General features: G+C 42.6%; 3 protein-coding genes across 5 annotated transcripts in view; 1 reads left to right on the top strand and 2 right to left on the bottom strand.

The window, feature by feature from the left end:
• Positions 1–8,598, top strand: part of raph1a (Ras association (RalGDS/AF-6) and pleckstrin homology domains 1a) — a 65,441-nt gene extending 56,843 nt beyond the window's left edge. For 2 of the 3 annotated variants that reach the window (XM_046403384.1, XM_046403387.1), the window contains exon 19: positions 1,538–5,128. In XM_046403384.1, coding sequence (XP_046259340.1) covers positions 1,538–3,922 — 2,385 coding nt within the window. In that variant the 3' untranslated portion in view covers positions 3,923–5,128. Of the gene's footprint in view, positions 1–1,537 lie in introns of all 3 variants that reach the window. The other variant, XM_046403386.1, reaches the window with a different exon arrangement.
• Positions 8,599–11,057: 2,459 nt separating this feature from the next.
• Positions 11,058–14,419, bottom strand: LOC124066711 (acetylcholinesterase collagenic tail peptide-like). Its single transcript, XM_046403389.1, has 6 exons — positions 14,389–14,419; positions 14,193–14,273; positions 13,518–13,614; positions 12,444–12,553; positions 11,882–12,001; positions 11,058–11,469 (listed from the first exon to the last, which is right to left on the bottom strand). Exons 2-6 carry the CDS (start codon positions 14,193–14,195, stop codon positions 11,452–11,454), a joined length of 348 nt encoding a protein of 115 aa, XP_046259345.1. The 5' UTR covers positions 14,196–14,273; positions 14,389–14,419; the 3' UTR covers positions 11,058–11,451.
• Positions 14,420–14,435: 16 nt separating this feature from the next.
• LOC124066710 (collagen alpha-1(XXIII) chain-like) lies at positions 14,436–22,333 on the bottom strand. Its single transcript, XM_046403388.1, has 8 exons — positions 22,200–22,333; positions 20,969–21,052; positions 19,196–19,308; positions 18,943–18,984; positions 18,780–18,806; positions 17,095–17,166; positions 16,635–16,700; positions 14,436–14,700 (listed from the first exon to the last, which is right to left on the bottom strand). The coding sequence occupies exons 2-8, from the start codon at positions 21,042–21,044 to the stop codon at positions 14,542–14,544; spliced, it is 555 nt and encodes a 184-aa protein (XP_046259344.1). The 5' UTR covers positions 21,045–21,052; positions 22,200–22,333; the 3' UTR covers positions 14,436–14,541.
• Between the last annotated feature and the right edge of the window lie 331 nt (positions 22,334–22,664).

The raw sequence follows: 22,664 nt of genomic DNA, 5'->3' as shown, positions 1-22,664 counted from the left end.
TGAGAAGATTCTATTGATGAGATCTAAAGCAGTTAAAAGCAGGACCTCAGACACTACCTCAATCCCTCAAACAATTTAAAAGAATTTCCTGGTCTTTTGTATTGAAGGCCTCACCAATACATAGAAGAGCTAAAAGTCTATATATATAACGTTTATATATATGCACACACACACACACACACACATTTATTTGAGGCTGCAGCTGAACTGTTGATTTGTTCTAACCTTGTGGTGTGATGGAATGTCCTAACCAGTAAATAATATAACAGAAACAGAAATCTAAGACATGGGCATTTTTGTCACCCTTTGGTTCCGGTTTACAACCTATTTGATTCAGTTTGCAACCAGATTACAACCTGTTAAATGTGGTTTGACACCTTGTTTGCAACCTTTTGAACAGTGCTTAGTTTTACAATTTCCAAAACGGTTCACAGCTTGTTTGACACCACTAAATGGCAGATAGATAGATAGTATAAAATATAGTTGTTACTTGTTGTTAGAAAAGCAGCGCACAGTTCTGGTGCGAAAAACAACATCTGTATAGAAGTTGATGCAGTCAGCGGTGCATCTTGTGATCCCTTCTGAGTCCTCACTGCATGCCTCCTGCAGCACTACCCAGTCAGTAGACTGACAGCCGTCCCTCAGGGCTTCATCTGCCTCAGATGCCCACTTCCTGAAAGAGTGTGTGTTGGTGGGTTGCCTTACAACTTATGGCTTGTAGTGAAGCTGGAGCAGAGTGGCAGAGCCGTAACTGTGTATGCATACAGAAAGCCAATTCAGAAAGCTATTTTGTCCATACCATCGTGTCACTTAGCATCATAGTTGCAGTTTATGACATGTCCAGACAATCCAGAGCTTGCAAGGTTGCAAAATGCAGATGCTTGCAACACTGGCCCTCACCTCTGTGTCAAAACATTAACATCAAAACATAATAATGGTCTGTTAAAGGACACAGCAGTGGAGTTTTTGAGGCCACAGGATTTTGTTCCATTCATCACAGGTTTAGATTCATCTAGATCCCTATAAACGTCAGCTAAGGGAAAGGACAACAGCTCTCTCACGGTTTAAAATCTGTTCAAAATCAGTTGAGTAATAGTTGAGAAAATGGACAGATAGATATACTTACCTAAGTCACTCCATAGTACCTCTATCACTTCCTTTGCAGTTGCCAATAATTTTCAGTGGCTGAATGTACTTGGCCTCATTCAATTTTGCGATGTGTTTGGAGTTTTAGTACTTGTGTCTTCTCAGATTGCACTTGTCGTTTGGTTTGATTTCTTGCATCTTGTCTTAAGTTGGTTGGTTTTAGAAACATGACAATGGTAGTTTTTTGTTATTTGTTGTGATTTTGTCTCTCATTCTTTCTCTCATTACCCTTTTCTCCTATGTCTCTTTATCTCCTTTTGCTTCTTCCCTTCCCACTTCCCTGCCTCTATGCTCCTTCTTTCTCTCATGATTCCTCCCCTTTCTCTCTGTCTCCCTTATGCTCTTGTTCCTGTCTCTTCCCTCTCTCTCCCCTGTCCATTTCCCTATCCAGATGATGAAGATCGACCCTATCAGTAGGCCTATCCCTGTCCATATACCTACCATCTCTCCCCAGCCCGTCCCTCTCTCTCAACCTCAGACCCCACCCTCCCGGACTAGCTACACTGACGGCCTCATCCCATCTGAGGATTCCTCCCCATCGCCGCCCTCACCTCCTCCACCTCCACCTCCTCCACCTGTTGCAAGTGTGGCCCATCAGACAGCACCTACCTCCTCATACATAAAGTACAGCACGCTCGCTCGCCTGCAAAGCCAGAACCAGTCCAGGACACAACCGGTAGGAGTGGCCCCACCTGCCCCTCCCATCCAGTTGACCAAACCTAACTACAACACACTCCCAGCTTCTTATAGCACATCCCCCCCATTACCACCGTCTCCTCCACCTCCTCCTCCACCCACAGAACCGGCTCCTGGCTCAGCTATGGCTGCACTGAAATTTGGTCCATCAAGCCCTTCTGCTCTCCCACCACCACCCCCAATGGAGGAGGATGTACAGGAGTCGTACCTCCCGCCCCCTCCACCAGAGAGCCTGGAAGCCAATGGGTTGCCTCTGCCACCCCCTCCAGAGCCCATCCTCAACTCTTGCCCTCAACTCTCTAACAGTGGCCTCCAGCAGTTCCTGGCACAGAAGTTTCCCAACATGGTGTATGACTTCAGCCCCCCAGTGGCTGAGGATAATTCTCCTCCTCCTCCTCCTCCAGCTGAGCTTTCTCCTCCTACCTCCCTGCAAGTTCTTCGGCCTCTGTCCCCCAGTGCGCCCCCTCCGGCACCTCCTAAAACCTTTACCAGTGGTTTTCCTCCTCAAACTGCTCCCAAACCCTCAGGTCCTTCTTCTCTTCCAATTGCCCTCTCACCTGTGTCACCAACACAACCCCATAGTGGCCATGGGCCAGTTAAAAAGCAGCAAAGTTTCTCAACAGGACATTCCCCAAATCAGCCACCTCCCACTCTGCCAAAGCAGCACAGCCTTTCCTCCAAAAACCTTGCCCTCTCTCCCTCTTCCCCCTCTTCTTCAGTCTCCATTGCTGCAGCTACCTCCTCTTTGGTCAAACAGATTGTCAATCAGTTCCCAGGAAATTCTGCCCCTTCCTCTCTGTCTGCGTCCAACTCCATGGAAGGATCTAAGTTTGGTGCTCCTCACTCTCCTCCTGCAGTCAAGGCCAAACCAAAGTGGCAGCCCGGAGGCATTGTGGCCCCACAGTCCCCAGAGTTCCCTCCACCTCCTCCTGACAGCTCCCTGGGAGATTTTCCTCCTCCTCCCTCTTCATCCTCCTCCAAGACGGGCTCCCCCATAAAGAAGTCACCTTCCACCTCGTCCACAGGATCCACCAAGCGTGGGCCTCCACCAACCCCACAGAGAGCTTCCTCCATACGGGGCAGCTCATCAGCTGAGATCCAGGATGAGAGACCTAAGAAGGTGGAGAGCCTGGTCAGCAAATTTGGCCAAGCTCCTCAAACAGGTACCTCATCCAACTCTTCATCAGTGACTGGGTCTCCATCAAAAGATACTTCTGGGCTCCCTGCTCCACTCCCTAAGCCAGGTAAGCTGAACTTGGCAAGCCTGCCATTGGCAATCCAGGGGCTGCAAACAGGACAGCACCACCAGTCCTCCGAGTTCCCATCCCCTCCTCCCCCACCTCCCCCTTCCCAGCCCCTTCACCTTGACTCATCACCTGACTATTTCCCTCCTCCGCCCAGTGACTCTGAGCTTTTCCCTCCTCCTCCCCACCCATCAGAGTTCCATCATCCCCCAAAGGTCGCCGTGGTGAACCCCCAGCCTCAATTGCAGCCACCTCAACAGTCAGCAACTTCCTTGTCTTCATCATCATGGAAACAAGGCTCAGTGAAAAAGGGGGCAGTCCCTCCTCCAGCACTGAACCGGCGGCCCAGCAACACAGCCCAGTATGACAATACAACTTCAAAGCCCCTTTCCCCACCTCCTCTGTCTCAGACCCCACCTCCCTCCCTGTCCTCTTATTCTGCCTCCTCCTCTCCTGTCCCACCCACATCCCCAAAATCAGCAGGGCCAGGCTCCCTGGCACTAAAGCCTCTGTTCCTGGAAGACCTCAACCGCACTCTTAAGAGGAAGTCAGTGTCCCGCCATGGCTCACTCACCTCTTCCCACCTCATCTCCTCCTCTAAGATGGAGCCTGTGGGCACCATGGACGACATGGCACTCCTGCCACCTCCTCCCCCTGAGCTCCTGCAGCAGCAGCAGCAGAGTGTCCGAGGGCACTCTCACACTTTGTCTCGCCACCACACACACTCACACTCCACCAAACATGCCAACATCTCAGGCTATGCAACACTGCGGCGAGGCCCACCTCCCGCTCCTCCAAAACGGGACCAAAGCACCAAACTGACCAGTGAGTGGTAGGGAGGAAGGACCCTGGATGGAACCTAAAGAACTGAAATGACTATTTAGGTCTCATCATTTCTGCAGAGAAGAAGTAATCAATATCTGTCTTGACTGTCTTGACTTGTCCGTGTCTCCTCATCCTTGGATTCAGAGCAAGTAGCAAGCCGTCTTTTATGATTGTTCCTATTATCCTCGTTATTATTATTATTATCATCCTCATCATTACTATCATTACAATACATGATGTTTAATCCAATGACATGACTAATGTATGTGTGTGCGTGTGTGTGGTTGTGTGTGTGTGTGTGTGTGTGTGTGTGTGTGTGTATATATACACACAAGCAAGCCAGAAAAATCACATGTTAAGCTTTTTTCACAATGTCTGTGCAGCTTTGCATTGAAATATACAAAAGACAAGACTTGAATGACAACAGCAACAAAGACAATATGCTGCCAAATAACTGGTACTGCTTGGAGCTCTGGCAATTGAAGTAGTGTTATTGATGAGGGGAAGGAGAGATCAATGGAAGGAACAAGAGATGCAGAAGTGGGATGATGTGTACAGAAATGTATTTTATGGACTGAGGGGTGGGAGCAATGCCATTTCTTTCAAACTTTTGTGTGTGCGTGTTTTATATAAGATTATTTAATACTGGAAAGATAATATTATTATTTTATGTTGTGTCAAAAGAGAAGGAGTTTGACTGAACATGGGTCCGTATTGTCAAATTGTGTCAAAGTGTTGATCTGGATTACCAAACTAGTATACAGTTAGTTTTACTGAGATTATATTTGGATCATTACACAAATAATATTTCTTTAAATTTAGAGCTTCATAACTGATTTTTTAGGGACTCTGAAGGCATAAGACTTAATATTGAAATGCACACCGATTGAACAAATACTTCTCATAAATCAGTGAGAGAATCAGCCCTTAAAGCTATGCTCAGATTACTGGCAAATTGAAATCCTTGTCATTTTAGAAATCAAATTGCATCACACAATTTTATTACAATGATTACACCAGAGGGATGGGTTACATATACACAAGGTTGTTTTTGCATCTTCCTGCACATTTGTAAAAATCAAATGTCCTGCTTTCATGTCACATGTCCAACTAACCCATCCAAATAGAATTCTGTTTTTTATCAACCAGTTGACATTATCAGGGGCCTCATTACAGAAAATGTTTCTAACTGCTTGTCCTTTGTGAAGTTTCAAAGACAGGAAAAAACTTTCTATGAGAGAATCAACTCCTAAACTTAACCTTGAATCTTATCTTAACTTAGAAATCCTAGCTAGAACTCTAAACTTAATTCTTCAATGGGCAGCTTCCTATGATGTCTGTATTTCTGTTCAGAATGTACACGAGACTGTTTGTACCCTTGATAATAGCTGTCTCAGTTCACTTGTCAATGTACTTCTGGTTAGCTTGCTTGTTGTAATGCAGAATTAAAGATGGGCATTCAATTTAAGATGTGATAAGTCAGCAGTATTAACTAATTGTGTAGGTGGTGGGGAGGATATACTGTATACCCATAAATAGATGATCAGGGAAATTTAAAGCTAAAGGCTAATGCCTGTGTTAGCCTCTTCAACAATTCCTTTCAAAGACAATATTTTAATGTCCATATTGTTCCCATCTTCATTGTTCTTGCCATACAGACCTTACAACAGTGGCACTGCCATTCCTGGCGCTTAATGTGAATGAAGACCTTAGCCATTCTAACTTAGGATTCCTAACTTAAGAAATTCTTCAGTTAGCTATTCTGTAACAGCTAAATTCCTGAGATAGAAATCCTTGTGATTGACTGGCAAACAGCAGTGTACCTCGCCTATCACTACTCTCAGCTTCCTCCCTGCGACTCTTCTGTTACGAAACATTTTTCTCTAATACATTAAATCCTAAATGTCATCCTAAATTGAGTTATGATAGGATTTTGGACTTAATAAGTATCTGTAATGAGGCCCCAGGGCTGCCAATCCTAGACTCAGTCAGAACCTTCCTTAATCTGAGCTCATTCTTCAGTAGACAACAGCAAGCAAATTTGAATGGATTTTGCTGACAGACTTGATTACCATCTTGTATAAACAGGCAATAGTATATAATAGTCAATTTATCAGTCAGTTTTGCAGTCAGTCATTTAGTTAGATAATTGTTTGCTAGTGGACCTAGCATCTAGTTAGCTACAATGAACTCAGTCTAGAAGGTGATCATCAATCAGTCCCTTGTTAGTCATTGTAACAACAGGCCAATCACGTTGCTAGTTAGTTATTAAAGGTGTGCATCCACTTAGCATTGTAAATGATCAGAGAAACCCAAAGGATGGCCACGGGAACAAGTGCCTGAAAAACAACATGTTCAGACTGCTCAGAGGTGTGTGTGGTAATGTAATACCCCACAAAAACCCTTGACTGTGACTTCTATGGAGTTAACCATTAAACGTCTGACATTTTGAAGTCAGGAGTTTAGGTTTACCATTCACACACTGCAATCCATGTCAAATGCTGTACTCAGAAGATCCAAATTTGGTCAGAATGAGGAAGTTTTGCAGGAGCTGAAGTGGGACATCAAGGAGCAACTAACATGGGTGAGAGTAATAGGCTTGGACAACTGTCAGACAAGAGAACTTAGCCCTTTTAAGCCTTAATTTTGCATCAATGGAACAGTGGTTCTGAAAATAATCATGACAGGTCGTAGTGGAACAGGCAATTACAGCTGCAGCTCTCATGACCTCCCGTATTCACTTATGATTCTTCATGTCTTACTTGGGATCAATTCTGTGTTGCTCTGTCTCTGCTGTGGTAAACAATAGGTTTGTTGTTGTAATTACAATGTTCAGCCTCCTCCACTGTGATAGGTATATTAATGAATGACTGAGGAACACAACCTCAGATTTTTTTAATGGCCAAATTTAATCTAAATTTTAAACTTTGAAAGTTAAAAAAGTAATATTTTTCAGAAAAACTGTCATTCAGTGGTTGCAGTATCTCAGATATGTATATTAACAGTTTTTAGTAGTCATCTGTGATGGTAAATGAAAAGCTTTGGGTTTTGGACTGTTTGACCAAAAGTCCAAAACCTGGGTCAACCTGGGCTCTAGAAAATTTTGATCCATATTTTTCACTACTTTCTGAGCTTGCTGACATTTACCTTGGAGAACCTGATGCCAGGAGGCAGGCACAAGCACTGTAAAAGCAATGGCATTTAGAGAAAGTTGCCTCATGGATACACCTTATTAGAAACATGTTTGGAAAAATGTTGTCCATTTGTAAGTTAGATAGTCACAACAGTATCTGTCAGTGGGGCGGGTACATAGATAGCCACCCAGGTAAACCCAGGCAGTGAAGTAGTAATTTAGTCTGCTTGTCCCTCCAAGCATCCTTCCACAGTCATATAGATACAGAAACATGGTCTGTCATTTTTATCTGTGTTCAGATCAGCTGATAAAAGGTTCCTAAGTACATTTTATGATAATAGGGTTTTTTTAAAAAAAATATATATTTTCATGTGCAGCTGACAGCTTCCTGTTTTTAAGTTTCACTAGATTAAAGTTATTTGCATGACACTTCAAAACCAGTGTAACGGCACAGATGCCAAAAAGTTGTTATAACTGCCCCAGTTTTCATATTAATATGCAGTCATTTCTGTTTGAAGTACTCTAATTTCTTTTTCATGTGTAATTAATTGTTACATGATTATTTTTTTTTCCATTTTACAGTTAACATTGAAGCTATCTGTTTTGTGATATTATTGAAGAAGTACTTCCAATGCCCATTACAGGAAACTATATAATCACTAGGACAACATTATTAGTGGCACTAAAGAACAATATACATTTAAAAACAAAGCAGTGTCTTTGAATGTCTTGTTCCAGGACACCCAGGAGAGCACATGGCTGTTACTGGTGTCAAACCTGCTGTTGAATTTAGGTACAGTAAATGAGACAATTGAGTTAAACTGAAGTACAGATTCTAAAGTTTGACACAGGTTGAATATAACTGTCTTGGTCTTGAAAGTTTGTGGATTCCACATATGAAAGATGGCTTTATTGAGAGGCTGTGGGCTGAGGATGTATTGGCATCAGATGGCATGTTTAAGTTATTGTAAACTGTCTTTCAATGTTTTTGATGTGTTATGATACATGCGGCAATCTGTACATCATACTAATCCAAAAAAGTCACATTAGTCACCATCCTCCACTCAATGAATGTGAAGGTATTGCTACCTTCAAATTAAATTTGTGAGGTCTGGTTTTTAACAAGGGAAGTTCGGTCTATGATATGCTCGTCTTTCAAGTAGTTGTAGTTGCAGGAAAACTATTGCTAACAACAAAGATGGACGTTGCTTTGTTTTTTTAAATATGGTATGTGATTTTGTTTTATTTGCATTTCAATCTATGTTTAGGAACAAGAAAAGAGTAGACAAAAGTTGGTTTTTTTTGTTTGGTTTTTTTAAGTGAAGTTACTTTCAATGGACAAAGACATGAATGCAATATCAACGGGTTGTTCAAATGGACTCTCACTTAAAGGCATCCTAAGAAGCAGAAGGTCGCATCCTAGAAAAGTTAAAGGTCAGACAGACTCATTGTGTTTATAATTCTCAGCAAAGACTTGTGTGAGGCACCAAAAAATAAGGATTATTGCCTGTTTTCTTGCCCAGACGCTCATGTTAAATAAAATGTTCAAACCAATTCCATGTTGTGTAAGTTAAGTGTCATACATGAAAAACACTCTGATATTGCTGCAGCCTGGAATGCAGATCTGAATAGGCCTTTTTCACACAAGGAAGCGCGGGTGTTAGTAACAGTGTTAACAATGCTCTGTTCTATACAGAGAATTAATTTTATTATTTACACCTGAGCTTTTCCTACTGGTTTATATTACGTGATCATGTGAGATATGAAGTATACACACAGTTAAAAATGATGCAGAGTGGATGTAGCCATGAGAATACTTATATCCTGTCCAGGAATATTAGGTGTGGTGTGTAAAAGAGTTAGACTACTGAGTCATGGTAACCTAAATTTCTAATGATGCCAAATTAAAGGTGAAATGCCACCAGATATTTTGGTTCAGTTTGGTAGTTTAGAAAAACCCAACATAAATTGTCAGGTTTATTGAATTTTTTTGTAGAATTTTCAAGTTTAACAAGATATTTTAAAAAAACCAAAACATCCCAACAATAGGTTGTCATATTTTATTATTCTTATTACAAAATGCTAAAACATATTGCCAAGTCTTTGCCTTCCTGCAGTCAGCCAACGAACTGGACCAGCTCCCAACTACATCAGAGGTGCCACACCAGAGAAAGTGTGGTGGAGTGCATGGTTTAAAGTACAGGGGAGGACCTCCCCCACATTAAGACGCCAGCCCCAGAAGAGCTCAAGTAAGACAACAAACATACATCCTTACCTGTAATAGTAAATGTTACGATATATTCATATTCATACCTGGAAGAATTGTTGTCATATGAATTTGTACACCTCATTGTTTCAGATCTTGTCCGCCTGCCTCATTCCCATCATTGCAGTGGCCTGTGTCCACAAGTTTATGCTTGCATGCACTGCACAAGCTAATTGCCTCAGGTTAGTTTAATATACTTTCTTTACCTTCAGAGACTGTGCCAAGTGCCCACAGATGATGCTAACATTGGCCAGTCAATATGTTTTGCATTATATTATAGTTTCTATTAAACTTTTGCCTCACCTAATAGCACACCCTTTGATTTTCACTGTTGGCCGAATAGCTAGTTTGTTGTGCACTGTGGAGGATGAAAAATCTTTGCTTGAGCCAGAAAAATCAGGTCTTCAGCAAAATTATTATCTTGCAGCTCAACAAAAGATTAGGTTTTATTCCCAAAAAAGTCATGAACAATAGAATCAGAATAATGTCCAGACAGCATCTGATCTGAAGTGAGAAAAGTATCTGCACTAGTATTACTATTGTCTCAAAGCCTTTGTTGGTTATTTATCATTTTTAACTATATCTTACATTCCCATTATTCTCTTATCTTTTTAATGTGGTCAACCTCTCTTCTCTACTCAGGTTATATTACCTTGTCTACCCTACAACTGTCTGATCAGGGACTTTCTGGGAGGATACACACTGAGCTTCTCGCTGCCTAGTCTCAGACACAGTTATTTCCTCTTCAGCTTTTCTGTCTTCAAAAGTTAATAATTTATTAACATTGCTATTTGATCAGTTTTCATTTAGAACAGCATTTCATTAGCAATTTAAAATTTCAAAAAATTTATATTTCTATCTAATGTTAGCTAACACCTGAGGTAATGAGCAGCTATTGTAAGATTTATTTTGACATCAGTCTAGGGTTTATTATTTCATAGTCATTTCACTGTACTTCACTGAATGGCTAGTTAGGTGGTTTGCTTAGGTTTTTGCCTTTTTGATATTAGCTTTTATAATAGGCACTCCTTTGTTTCCACTCGGGAATGTTGGAGTTTTGGCCGCTCTGCTGGGTGATTGAACAATGTTCAGGTGTTAGTCAGGTGCAGGCCTAGATGCTGGATGGTTTCTTTACCTGTGGGAAGAATCAGGGGACTGAGTATACATGTGAGAAGGGCCCACAAAGATGTTTGAACATACGGCAGTGGATTTGGGGTGGGGCCCTTAGGGAAAGCCTTTGTACAGGGTCTAGGATTTTGTGCTACTCCACTGCCTCAGTAGGGGACAAATCAGTCTCATCAATCTACATACAGTTAACATGACTTCACACTTTCAAACTGCGTTCAGTTCATATTGCAAAGTCCAAGCAGTTGATACTAGAGTGCTTCTTATTAACTTCTCACATGGTTAATATCAAACAGTCACAGTTTGATGAGGTTTAGGCGACAAAACTACTTAGGTTTAGAAAATGAATGTGATTTTAGGTAAAATAAGCACTTTAAGTGGCATTGTGTGTGTGACATAAGTTAAATATATCTGCTGATGTAGACTTTCTCACTCAGTATGCTGCGTCACCTGGCATTTTAAATACTTGTTATTTCCATGGAACTTCAGGGGAAGAATCTGCAACTTAAAAATCTAAAGTTATGTTCTGCATTTGTATGCAGAAATCAGCAACTATGAGAGTATTCTATTTAGTCAGCTGAGAACTGGAAAACCCAAGAAGTGTAACTTCAGTATGACAATATGACATGATACCAAGACAGTAATCTGATTTTATTTTCCTTTATGTCAGAGTTTAATCACTGCAGCAGCAACAGAATCCATAGGGTGAAATATATAATGTGTTCTGAATTCATGAAATAAAACCACATAAAAGGAAAACATTACAAAAAAAAGCACAGATAAGTGTCGTTTAAGCGAAGAGAAACATGATGGATGAGGAGCTATACAGGGAACAGGCCAGCCCTTATTTAACATGAGTACATTTGCTTGGCAGGAATGAACACTGGACCTTTGCACTTGGAAGCTCCCCAGTACAACCACAGTCTGAACTTCTGGCCATATAGCACCTCCACTGGAGCATCTGGGGTTGAGGTTCTTGCTCAAGGGCACTTCAGCCTATGTTGAATGGGGTGAGTTCAGTGCCTGGGGTAGTCCTGGACCAATCAGGAAGAAGCATGAAAACAGAGGAATAAGTAAAAGAACATTGTAGTAAACTCAGTCTCATTCTGACAACCACAACATCTTTTTTTACCTATGGAACAGAACCTAGAAGCTCTGATTTCACTTCAGCACTCAGTGGCAATTGTAAACTCTTAAAAACAAGATTACATAACTCAACTCTAGTACATCATGGGCTTTCAATCTGTTTCCAACTTGATATATTCAGTCTGAATTCTGAATTCATTTTTGTGTCTTATTAAAAGAGAAGTAATGTCATCTCTGGATCAAAATGTTTTTTCTCTCAGTCCTAATTGATAGGACCACCATTACGCCTATATGTATATGAATATGTATGTTTTGTGGTGATTCCATCCTGGTGTTTTATTTCTCTCCAGCGGCACTTACCAGTACGTTAATCCATTGAGATTCAGTGTAGATGTACAGAGCTTTTCTGTCCGTCCTCAGCACCATCACGTTCTCCCCCCGCAGCCTCCTCATCTGTTTCTCTCCATCTGCAATAAAGATCTGGAGAGCGAGCCATATATGCCTGTTTACACAGAGATCATTTGACAATGCTTTCATCCTTAAGGGGAAACTGTCTGATGGGCCTCATGGAAGTGGAGACCATAAGGAGAAGCTGTCCAGTTGTTGTCATTGCACACCTCATCACTGACTGTGCTGTTCACATTTGAGCCACCTGCTGCCAGTGAGCATCAAAGCTGCAGGTTTTTTTTTTTTTCTCTACTGTGTTATGCATGTATGCCTCTTTTCATTTTACACCTGTACATATTGTTAATTAAAATAAAATTGAATTAAACTGTGGTTGAAACAGTCGAACTATGGCTAACATTAAGCTTAATCATCAGGAAAGTGAATGTAAGTGTTGATCATAATACAACATGCATGCAGCATCGTCAGTGAACATGACAGTATGTTTCAGTCAACAATGTGTGTGTGAGACACTGACCGTCCTGACTGTGTTCAGCTGTCGTTTTGGGGTTTGAACCTGTGAACAGTTGCATGTGGCTGAAGGACCTCGGTTTCCTGTGTCTCCCTGCAGGCCAGGTAGGATGTACACTACAAGACAAGGTCAACATAGCTGAACAGCACCACACGATCAGTATGACAACATATTCATGCCATATTTACAGTCCGGTTTCTCTTTTTAACAGTAATTCTCGTCTTGATTTCAATTTGATCTTTTTGATTTTCTTCAAAGGTCAACCTGTCGTGGTTTTGGCTGTCAGTTTAGTTTCGGAAGCTTCATGTTCTTCTCATGTGTCATGTTGTTTTACTTCCTGTCTTTGTGATTGCCCTGATCGGTTTCACCTTGTCCATGTTAGGTTTCCATTCCGGGGTTATGCCCTGTTAACAGCCATTTTCATGCAAAGCAGCTATTTAGGACCAGGGTAGATGTAAAACGTGAGTTACCATGGTGATCTAGCCAGATTAAAAGAGAGACTCCTTCAAGACATTGAAAACCCTGGCTTCGGGCTCAACATACCTACAACAACACACTAACCTAATAATCTTGGTTTGTAGTACACCCCTCTGGATTTTGTTACTTACTTGTTCCTTAACAGATTTATTTGTGTTATTGGATTGTCTCATGAGGTTTTGACCTTTGCCTGGCTCAACCTGCTGTAAGCTACTTATCATTTGTATTTTGTTCATGAAATCGTTGAACTACACAAGCTCTTCCTGCAGTATCTACATCTGAGTCCAGTTCCTTGTGTTCTCTGGTATCTTGATTACACAAGATTAGTAATGTGCATATCTATGTATTAGTGTCCCATATTGTTGTACCAGTGAGTCAAATTTGTTGGCCTCAGTGGATGCAAAGTGGAGCATGGAACTGGGCCAGGTGTGAATCTCCCACCACCAGTTAAATCAGACTGTGGTCAAAAGGGATCTAGATATTCCAAAGTTTGAGACTTTTGAGACTCAGCTGGGTCCACTCCACTAGTAGAGCTGTATTCGGAATTTTATTTGTCTTGTAGAAAATTACTGGGCGATCTGTGACCTTCCTGTTGTCACGCACCTTGTCCAGGTTGTCCAGGCTCTCCAGTCAGACCAGGAAGACCTGCTGAACCAGGACGACCCAGCTTTCCTGCAGGTCCACGAGATCCTTTCAGTCCCTGCACACAGTGATTTATTTATTTATTTAATGAGTAATTGACTGACCAAACAACTAGCTGGTTAGAAGGCAGACATACCACTCTCTTACATCCAGCTGTGTCAAAGGCAAATTATTGAATGAATATGAATTTAAGCTGGAACTAATAGATCACACTCATATCTGTATTTGGATTTGCAAGTTCAGAATGTGGGGTTACACCAAGAAAAAATGTCCAAATGTCTATGAAATTGTCACTGATAATGTGAACATTTGGAAGCAGACACAAGCAACTCATTAACACCCAGTTAAGCACTCTTTCTAAATCTGAATATTTCAACCAGCAAAAGTGTAGCCATACATCATTCACACTTAAGATAATAATCAAACTGCAGCAACACTGAGTTAAAGATGATAGACTGGTGGGGTAATTATTCAGTCTTCCCCTCTTTCTTTACAATAATTTAGTTTAGTTTGCTAACAAGATGACTGTATTGACCAGTGTTTAAATTTCTCTGCCAAAAACAGCTGGTTCATGTTAGCCTTTTACACATACACAATATGTATTTCTGTGTGTATGCATCCTCTGTATATACATACCATGGGTCCTCTGCCACCAGGCTCTCCTCTGGCTCCTTGCTCACCCCTCAGCCCTGCAGTGCCCCACTGACCTGAGTCCCCCTGGAACAGCGCAGCACAGAATACCATGTCTTCCTAGCTTTACTAACATTCATAGTGTTGTCAGCTGTCTTTTATTTTGATGACTTGATGTAAATTATGGCAGCCAGTCCTCTACCTTATCTCCTGAAGCTCCAGTGATGCCACGCTCGCCCTAATGAGACACACAGATTGGTATGAACACTTCATTCATATAATTGTGTCACATTTCCAGATACAGGAAATGAAACATTTTTCCTCACCATTTTTCCTTTGGGTCCTCTGTTTCCTTTTACACCTTTATCACCCTACAGGGAAGACAGCAATAAATAGAGATGAAATAAGTGGCAAACAGTAGTGTTGCTCTTTGGAAATGCCACTGTATAAAAAAGAAAAAAGGACATTCAGCATGATAGCCACTTACCCTGAATCCCTTACGCCCCTTACTGCCCTGTAAATACACACAAATTTTAACTTCCATCATTTCCAGACCAGGAAACTGAAATATGTATTTCTAATGTACTTGTAATCAGAAATGCTGGGGTTGGGGATCACAGGCGAGTGTCTGGTGGCCGGGTCTGTGCCCACGGGACCCGACCGGGTACAGCCCGAATAAGCGACGTTGGCCCGCTCTCCAGTAGGCCCACCACCCGAAGGAAGGTTCAGAAGGGGCCAGTGCAATGTGGTTTGGGCGACAGCTGTGGGCGGGGATCCCGGCTACCCAAACCCTGGACAAAAACTCTGGCTATGGGGACATGGAAGCCTGGTTGGCTTGTGGGACGCCCGACGCAGCTGACAGGTATCGATGCAGCCCGAGTGGTTGTGGAAGCAAAAACTTGGGTCTGAGAGGTGTTCAGGGAGGCCATGGAGGAGGACTATCTGTTGGCCTCGAGGAAATTCTGGAAAAGCGTCCGCCCTTTGCTAAGGGGTGTGTGGTCTCTGTACTCCTGGAGCAGGAGTCTGGTCCGCATTGTCAGCAGTAAGTTAGACCTGTTCCCAGTGCATGTTGGCCTCCGGCAGTTCTACCCTTTGTCACCTGTTCATTAATTTTATTGGCCAGTATTTCTAGGCGTAGCCAGGGCCCGGAGGGTAGCTGGTTTGGGAACCACAGGATTTCATCTCTGTTTTTTTGCGGATAATATTGTCCTGTGGGGGAGGTTAGCAGCCGAGTGCAAAGTGTCTGGGATGAGAATCAGTGCCTCCAAATCAGAGGCCATGGTTCTCGACTGGAAAAAGGTGGTCTGCCCCCTCCAGGTTGAAGGAGAGTTCCTGCCTCAAGTGGAGAAGTTTAAATATCTCAGGGTCTTTTTCACGAGTGAGGGAAGATGGGAGCGTGAGATTGACAGGCGGATTGGTGCAGCGACAGCAGTAATGCGGTCCCTCGTGATAAAGAAGGAGCTGAGCCGAAAGGTGAACGTCTCAATTTACCAGTCAATCTAAGTTCCTACCCTCACCTATGGTCATGAACTTTGGGTCATGACCGAAAGAACGAGATCACGGATACAAGCGGCTGAAATGAGCTTCCTCCGCAGGGTGGCGGGGTGCTCCCTTAGGGTGAGGAGCTCTGTCACCCGTTAGGAGCTCTGAGTAGAGCTGCTGCTCCTCCACATCGAGAGGAGTCAGTCGAGATGGCTCGGGCATCTGTTTCAGATTACACCTTCCTGGGGAGGTGTTCTGGACATGCCCCACCAGGAGGAGGCCCCGAGGAAGACCCAGGACACGCTGGAGGGACTATGTCACTCGGCTGGCCTGGGAACGCCATGGGGTCCATCCGGAAGAGCTGGAGGAAGGGTCTGGGGAGAGGGAAGTCTGGGCATCCCTGCTCAAGTTGCTGCCCCCGCGACTCGGTTCCGGATAAAGCAGAAGAAGATGGATGGATGGATGGATTGTAATCATAAAATTACTACAAACAACTGCAACTGATACCACCTAAGGACAGTGTGATGTTGAGGAGGAATGCCTTCACCACCTGCTCAGCTCAACTGAAGACAGGTCAGCGTCACATTGAGCAGGTAGATGGAGGAGGAGCTATGTCAGCAGCTCTGAGCAATAGCGATGTGCTTGGTCAGAATAAAAGTAGTATTGATGGTAAATATGCATGTTGTGATACTGGATTTTACATGTTCTATATTCATATAACTTTGATTTTCTCCATCACAATGGGTGTAAATAACAGCCTACGTGTGGTGCTGACTAACTTGACCATATAGCAATTGTTCATGATTAACTTTTGTCATTTACATTTCACCTTGTTCTGTAGTCCAGTTTATGTGATATGTGTGTAAGCCAGGTAGTATACAATGTGAAAACATGACATAACATGACATAACATATTTTCCATATATATGAGCCAACAAGAGCTGAATAACTGCAGCTCCAATGTACCTTCATCGTCCCAGGAGTTCCTATGTCTCCATACAGGCCCCTCCAGCCTCTGTCTCCCTTCTCCCCCTATGGAAGCATTAGATCAGCATGTAAAGCACTGTACAGCTATTTCTGCTACATCTTATGTTCACAACACACAATGGTTCACAATGGTAGAGAAAGAGAACTCTAAATGTGGAAGATTTATTACTCAGAAGTTAATTCTCTTTGTGGACACAAACAGATAATAAATTTACCACTTTAAAGGAATAGTTGTCAATTTATCAAGTAACTCCTATGCCAAAAGAAAGTCAGTAGAACTCATTTCTGTAGCCTCACAGCCATGGATTACATAGGGATGAACCATTTTGTTCACCCACAAGTGTGTTTTAAAGTTACATAAGTTATGCTGCAGTTGCAGATGCGCAGTATGTCTGTGTGTGATAGCTGGTGTGTTGGTAGCAGACAGTCTTTCTGTGACCTTTTGACCTGGCTGTCCAATGGCTCCTTGTGCTCCAGGGTCTCCAACTGGACCCATCACACCAGGCTGGCCCTGAAATACACATAACAGTTTTTATCTTCATCTGAATAAAAACAACAATAGGGCTCCAGGCTTACACAGTTGCATATGTAGACTGGGTTAAATGTATTTGTGATTATATACACCGATCAGCCATAACGTTATTACCACTCGCCTAATATTAAGTTTTTGCAAAGCAGCCGTGACCTGTTGAGGCCTGGACTCCAGCAAACCTCTAGAGGTATGCTGTTGAATCTGGCACCAAGCCATTAGTAGTACTTGTCAGTGAAACCAGATGAAACAAATCAGCCAGCCAAACTTCAGGTGTATTTTAAAGACATAAAAACCTGGATGACTTGCAATTTTCTACTTCTAAATTTGAACAAAACTGAAGTTATTGTTCTGGGCCCTGAACACTTATTATCCAATGATAGAGCAACTCGAGATGGCTTAACCTTGGCCTCAAACTCCACTATAAGGAGTTTAGGAGCTGTTTTTGACCAGGACATGTCCTTTAACTCACACATAACAAATATTTCAAAGACTGCATTCTTTTACCTCTGCTATATTTTGTAAAAAAAATTAGGCACATTCTGAGTCAGAAAGATGCAGAAAAATTAGTCCATGCATTTATTACTTCCAGGCTGGGTTATTGTAACTCCTTTTTATTAGGTTGCCCCAATAAGTCTCTAAAGACTCTCCAGCTAATCCAGAACACCGCTGCCACAAGAACCAGCATTAGAGATCATATTTGTCTTGCACTGGCTTTTCTACATTGGCTGCCTGTAAAATCCAGGACAGAGTTTAAAAATGTTCTCCTCACATATAAAGCCCTGAACAGCCAGGCACCATCATATCTTAAAGAGCTGATAGTTCCCTGGTATTGCACCAGAGCTTTATGTTCCCAAGATGCGGGATGCATCTTACATCGGAGCATGTTGCTGGATCCCATATCTCCTATCCCACCCTGCTGAGGCCTGGTACTGCTGCTGGATCCTGAGCCCTCTACGGCCCTGCCTGCTGCACTGATAGTGCTGCTGGATCCAGAACCCTCTCCATGGTCTTGCCTGGATCCTGCTGCTCCTGCTCTGCACTGTTCTCCCTATCCTCCCTGTCTCTCCTCTTCCCTTCTTTTTTTCTCTCCATCTCTCTGCCTCTCCTCTCCCCCTCTCCTTTCTCTCTCCAGCTCCCTGTCTCTCCTCTCCCCCTCTCCTTTCTCTCTCCATCTCCCTGTCTCTCCTCTCCCCCCTCCCCCTCCCAGCCAGTCACAGCAGGAGGCCATCTACACTGAGTCTGGTTCTGCTCGAGGGTTCTGCCTGTTAAAAGGAAGTTTTTCCTCACCACTGTCGCCAAATACTTACTCATTGTGGGGCTTTGCACTGGGATCTGTTTCTCTCTTTTTTTGAATGTGTTGTTTACACATCTGTAAAGTGTCTTGAGATAACTCTGTTATGAACTGGCACTTTAAATAAAAGTGAAATGAATTGAATTGAGATAATTTTTGTTGTGAACCAGCTCGATATAAATAAATGGAATTGAAATGAATTGAATAGTCAGTGTTATTCACTTCACCTGCTAGTTTTCATATTAAGGCTGATTGCTGTATATAAGTGTGTTAGCATGAGTGTGACTCTGTTACACTGTACCTTGGGTCCTCTGGGTCCTCTGCAGCCCTTTAAACATAAACACCAACATTATAGAAAAGTGAAAACTAAATTCCACTACTTTAAAATACAAATGCGGTTCATTAAATTAGACATTTCTTGTTTTATAGTCCTGTTCATTGTTCATGACTGAGGTCCTTCATACCTTTTCCCCCTTCGCTCCTGTAATGTGTTCTGTTATGTCAACCTGAAAAGTTGAGGCAAACCAGCATGAATCAGATGTAAGTCATGCATGTGTTTTATATTTGAACTTTTTTTATAATTATTATGTTAATGCTTGCCAAATTTAAAGCCACTGGGTGTAGGAGTTCAGATGGCCAGATGTATTTTCCAGTATAACAAAAACATTGTGGCAGAGAAAAGTGAAGGCTGAAATTTGTTTATGTGTGTGTCATCACCATCAGCTCTGCTTTCCGTTTGACTGGAGGAAACAAAGGTGGTGGAAGAGGAGGAGGGATGAAGACTTCACATTTCTTAACGGTCCACCTGCTGTTTCTGCCAGACAGAAATCCTACAGACAGAGAGACAGAAAGACTTGTAAAACATTTTCTGAAACTCTGAACTGAACTGAGCTGATATGTTAACATTGCCCAGAGCTTTAACTTTTGGCATAAGTTATTATTAGATGAGCGTTCACCCCTGCACAGGGTACAGGATACATCATGATACATAATAACTGTGTAATGTGGGCTGAGGTACACTATATTGCCAAAAGTATTCACTCACCCATCCAAATAATTGAATTCAGGTGTTCCAATCACTTCCATGGTCACAGGTGTATAAAATCAAACACCTAGGCATGCAGACTGCTTTTACAAACATTTGTGAAAGAATGGGCCACTCTCAGGAGCTCAGTGAATTCCAGCATGGTACTGTGATGCCACCTGCCCAGTCATGAAATTTCCTCGCTACTAAATATTACACAGTCAACTGTCAGTGGTATTGTAACAAAGTGGACGCGATTGGGAACGACAGCAACTTAGCCACAAAGCGGTAGGCCACGTAAACTTCATGTGGCTTTCAGACTAGCTCAAGAACAATGCTTTGAGAGCTTCATGGAATTAGTTTCCATGGCTGAGCAGCTGCATTCAAGCCATACATCACCAAGCGCAATGCAAAGCGTCGGATACAGTGGTGTAAAGCACGCCACCACTGGACTCTAGAGCACTGGAGACGCGTTCTCTGCGGTGACAAATCACGCTTCTTTGGCGGTTGCCAGGAGAACAGTACTTGTCTGACTGCATTGTGCCAAGTGTGAAGTTTGGTGGAGTGGGGATTATGGTGTGGGATCGCTTTTCAGGAGCTGGGCTTGGCCCCTTAGTTCCAGTGAAAGGAACTCTGCTACAGCATACCAAGAGATTTTGGACAATTCCATGCCCCCAACTTTGTGGGAACAGTTTGGGGATGGCCCCTTCCTGTTCCAACATGACTGCGCACCAGTGCACAAAGCAAAGTCCATAAAGACATGGATGAGCGAGTTTGGTGTGGAAGAACTTGACTGGCCTGCACAGAGTCCTGTGCTCAACTCGATAGAACACCTTTGGGATGAATTATAGCGAAGGCTGCGAGCCAGGCCTTCTCGTCCAACATCAGTGTCTGACCTCACAAATGCGCTTCTGGAAGAAAGGTCAAAAATTCCCATAAACACACTCCTAAACCTTGTGGAAAGCCTTCCCAGAAGAGTTGAAGCTGTTATAGCTGCAGAGGGTGAGCCAACATCATATTAAACCCTATGGATTAAGAATGGGATGTCACTTAAGTTCATATGCGTGTAAAGGTAGATGAGTGAATACTTTTGGCAATATAGTGTAAGTTTAACCTGTGGTAGCTCAGTCTTAGCGGGTTACATCTACACTTGAATCATCACTTCAATACCACCAAACACATCCACATCCCAATGTGTAAAACAAATTGTTGGGCACAAGGAAGTTCTTGCTATTGTGAGACTGTCTTCATTAATCTCATCATCCACTTGTTTAGCAAAGGCAATGCGAGCAGGTATACAGACATCTAAGTAGCTCCTGAGGGCTTAAGTGTCAGCCACTGACATGACCTCTCCGTTATTGTGAGCTGACAAGTGGCGACCGAGCAACATCTTCAGAGCAACTTACAGCTCAGATGGGCAGTTCTAGTTTGATCTTCAGATCTGTTTGTCTCATGTTTGAACTTACTGGCTGTGACAGAGGGAGCAGCCGGCTGGAAGCCACTGAACAAGGCAGTCCAACCTAAAACCAGCTGAGTCAGCATCTCTCTTCCTGCAACAACAGCTGAGTGTTAATGGAAAAAGGTGCATGCATCCATGCAATATTAAACACAACATCAATATCTCTGTGTAACAACAACAATTTTAATTTCTTCTATGTGTTCACTTGTGTTTTATGACATCTTGTCTCGGGGACCCACTTCTACACACTGAATCAGATTGATCCATCTCTTGTTGTGTTGGAGAAAGTGCATACATTTCTAACCACACCTGACAAAAACAAGCAGCAGCAGGGGGATGCAGACAGGTGGGATTTATCATTTCACGCTGTGTCCAGCTGTGCATATGCATGCTTGATGAATGCCAACTTTTTCTGCCCAACAGAGAGTTTTGGAACTGGCCCCTGAAACCTTCATCTTCAATTCTTAATTCTTTCAGTGCAATGTAAGCTTCCCGGCAGAGAACACATCTGCACTGCAAAACAGGTCTCCCATTCAAGCTTTAAATTTGAATTTTTCTTGCTACAATTGAGATGATCTGACAATTCCACTTGCTTACAACATAGTGCATTTCTTAATTTCTGAAAACATGCATTACAAGGCAATATTAGACACATCACTCCACTTAAAGTATTAGTTCAGCTAAGCACAAATGCAAGAAATTGGATAAGTTTTACATGATGTCCTTTTTGTCGTCAGTCAGATAGGATCATAAGAACCTGTACTTATTTTATTAAATTGCATCACAGCACAACAAATTTTGTGTTTCCACCTCTCAGCATAATAAATAGAGTTGCTGTTAATTGTTGTAGATGTTTGTTGTTTATTGTTAGTTGTCATTAATGGATTAAACACTCAAACTAATTCACACTGAATTTACACTAACTGTTGACAGCCAAAGACAGTTAACCACAAAATCATCCTCGAGAACAGATACGTGGACCGATGTGTGTTACAACCTGTCCTGAATTATCTAGAAAATATCAAAATATTTGGAAAACTGCTAATCAACTCGGAAAGATGCCGATAGGTAGTAAACATAACTGTTTTGTTTGTCCTTAATGAAGAGAGTGGATTGATCTCCATGGGACTGACCTGGTCGACTGTTCACTCCGGCGCAGGTTTGTCTCGTACTTCAGATATGAGGTTAGGATGACTACGTGTTCACATGTGCTGTAAGCTGTGTGTGCTGTGTCTTACCTCAGTGTGGTCTCCTCCTCACAGCGCTGCGTGGAAACCCTCGTCCTGCAGCGGAGATGTCTGCCGGAGCTGCTTCTCTTCCTGGTCACCGTCCAGCACAGCACAATCTGCTAAGCTTGCATGCTGAGTCCGACTTATCTCAATAAACTGTGGAAATGCAACGCAGCCTCTGGCAACGCTCTGCAGAAATAATCAGATAATTACTTAACACACTGAGCCAAAGAGAAGCCTGCTTATCAGGCCTGAGAATGAAACAGTGAAAGCAGTTAGTCCGTCATATTGTCTTATATTATTATTACAGCAATTGCACTAACATTTTAGACTTTTAGCCAAGGTCCTCACAGCAGTCATACAGCTTAATTTATTTCTGTAACTGATTCAGAGAACGCTCACAGTGAGGTAGAAAGTGCCAGTTTGTGTTTTCTGCATTAAATTAGGAAACTGTTCAAAGATACACACTTCAGA

Source organism: Scatophagus argus, chromosome 11 (genome assembly GCF_020382885.2).
Source record: "Scatophagus argus isolate fScaArg1 chromosome 11, fScaArg1.pri, whole genome shotgun sequence".
NCBI classification, from domain to species: Eukaryota; Metazoa; Chordata; class Actinopteri; family Scatophagidae; genus Scatophagus; species Scatophagus argus.
Note: the sequence above shows the minus strand (reverse complement) of the source record. Positions and strands in the feature narration are given on the sequence as shown.

Coding starts and splice junctions, on each gene's coding strand:
- LOC124066711 (XM_046403389.1), bottom strand. Junction 12,554..13,517: donor GCCTGGACAACCTGGACAAG/GTGCGTGACAAC, acceptor CTTGTCTTGTAG/TGTACATCCTACCTGGCCTG. Junction 12,002..12,443: donor AGCTGAACACAGTCAGGACG/GTCAGTGTCTCA, acceptor CTCGCTCTCCAG/ATCTTTATTGCAGATGGAGA.
- LOC124066710 (XM_046403388.1), bottom strand. CDS start 21,044: ATGCTGACTCAGCTGGTTTTAGGTTGGACTGCCTTGTTCAGTGGCTTC. Junction 18,807..18,942: donor CAGGAGCGAAGGGGGAAAAG/GTATGAAGGACC, acceptor TTATGTTTAAAG/GGCTGCAGAGGACCCAGAGG. Junction 14,701..16,634: donor GAACTCCTGGGACGATGAAG/GTACATTGGAGC, acceptor GTGTATTTACAG/GGCAGTAAGGGGCGTAAGGG.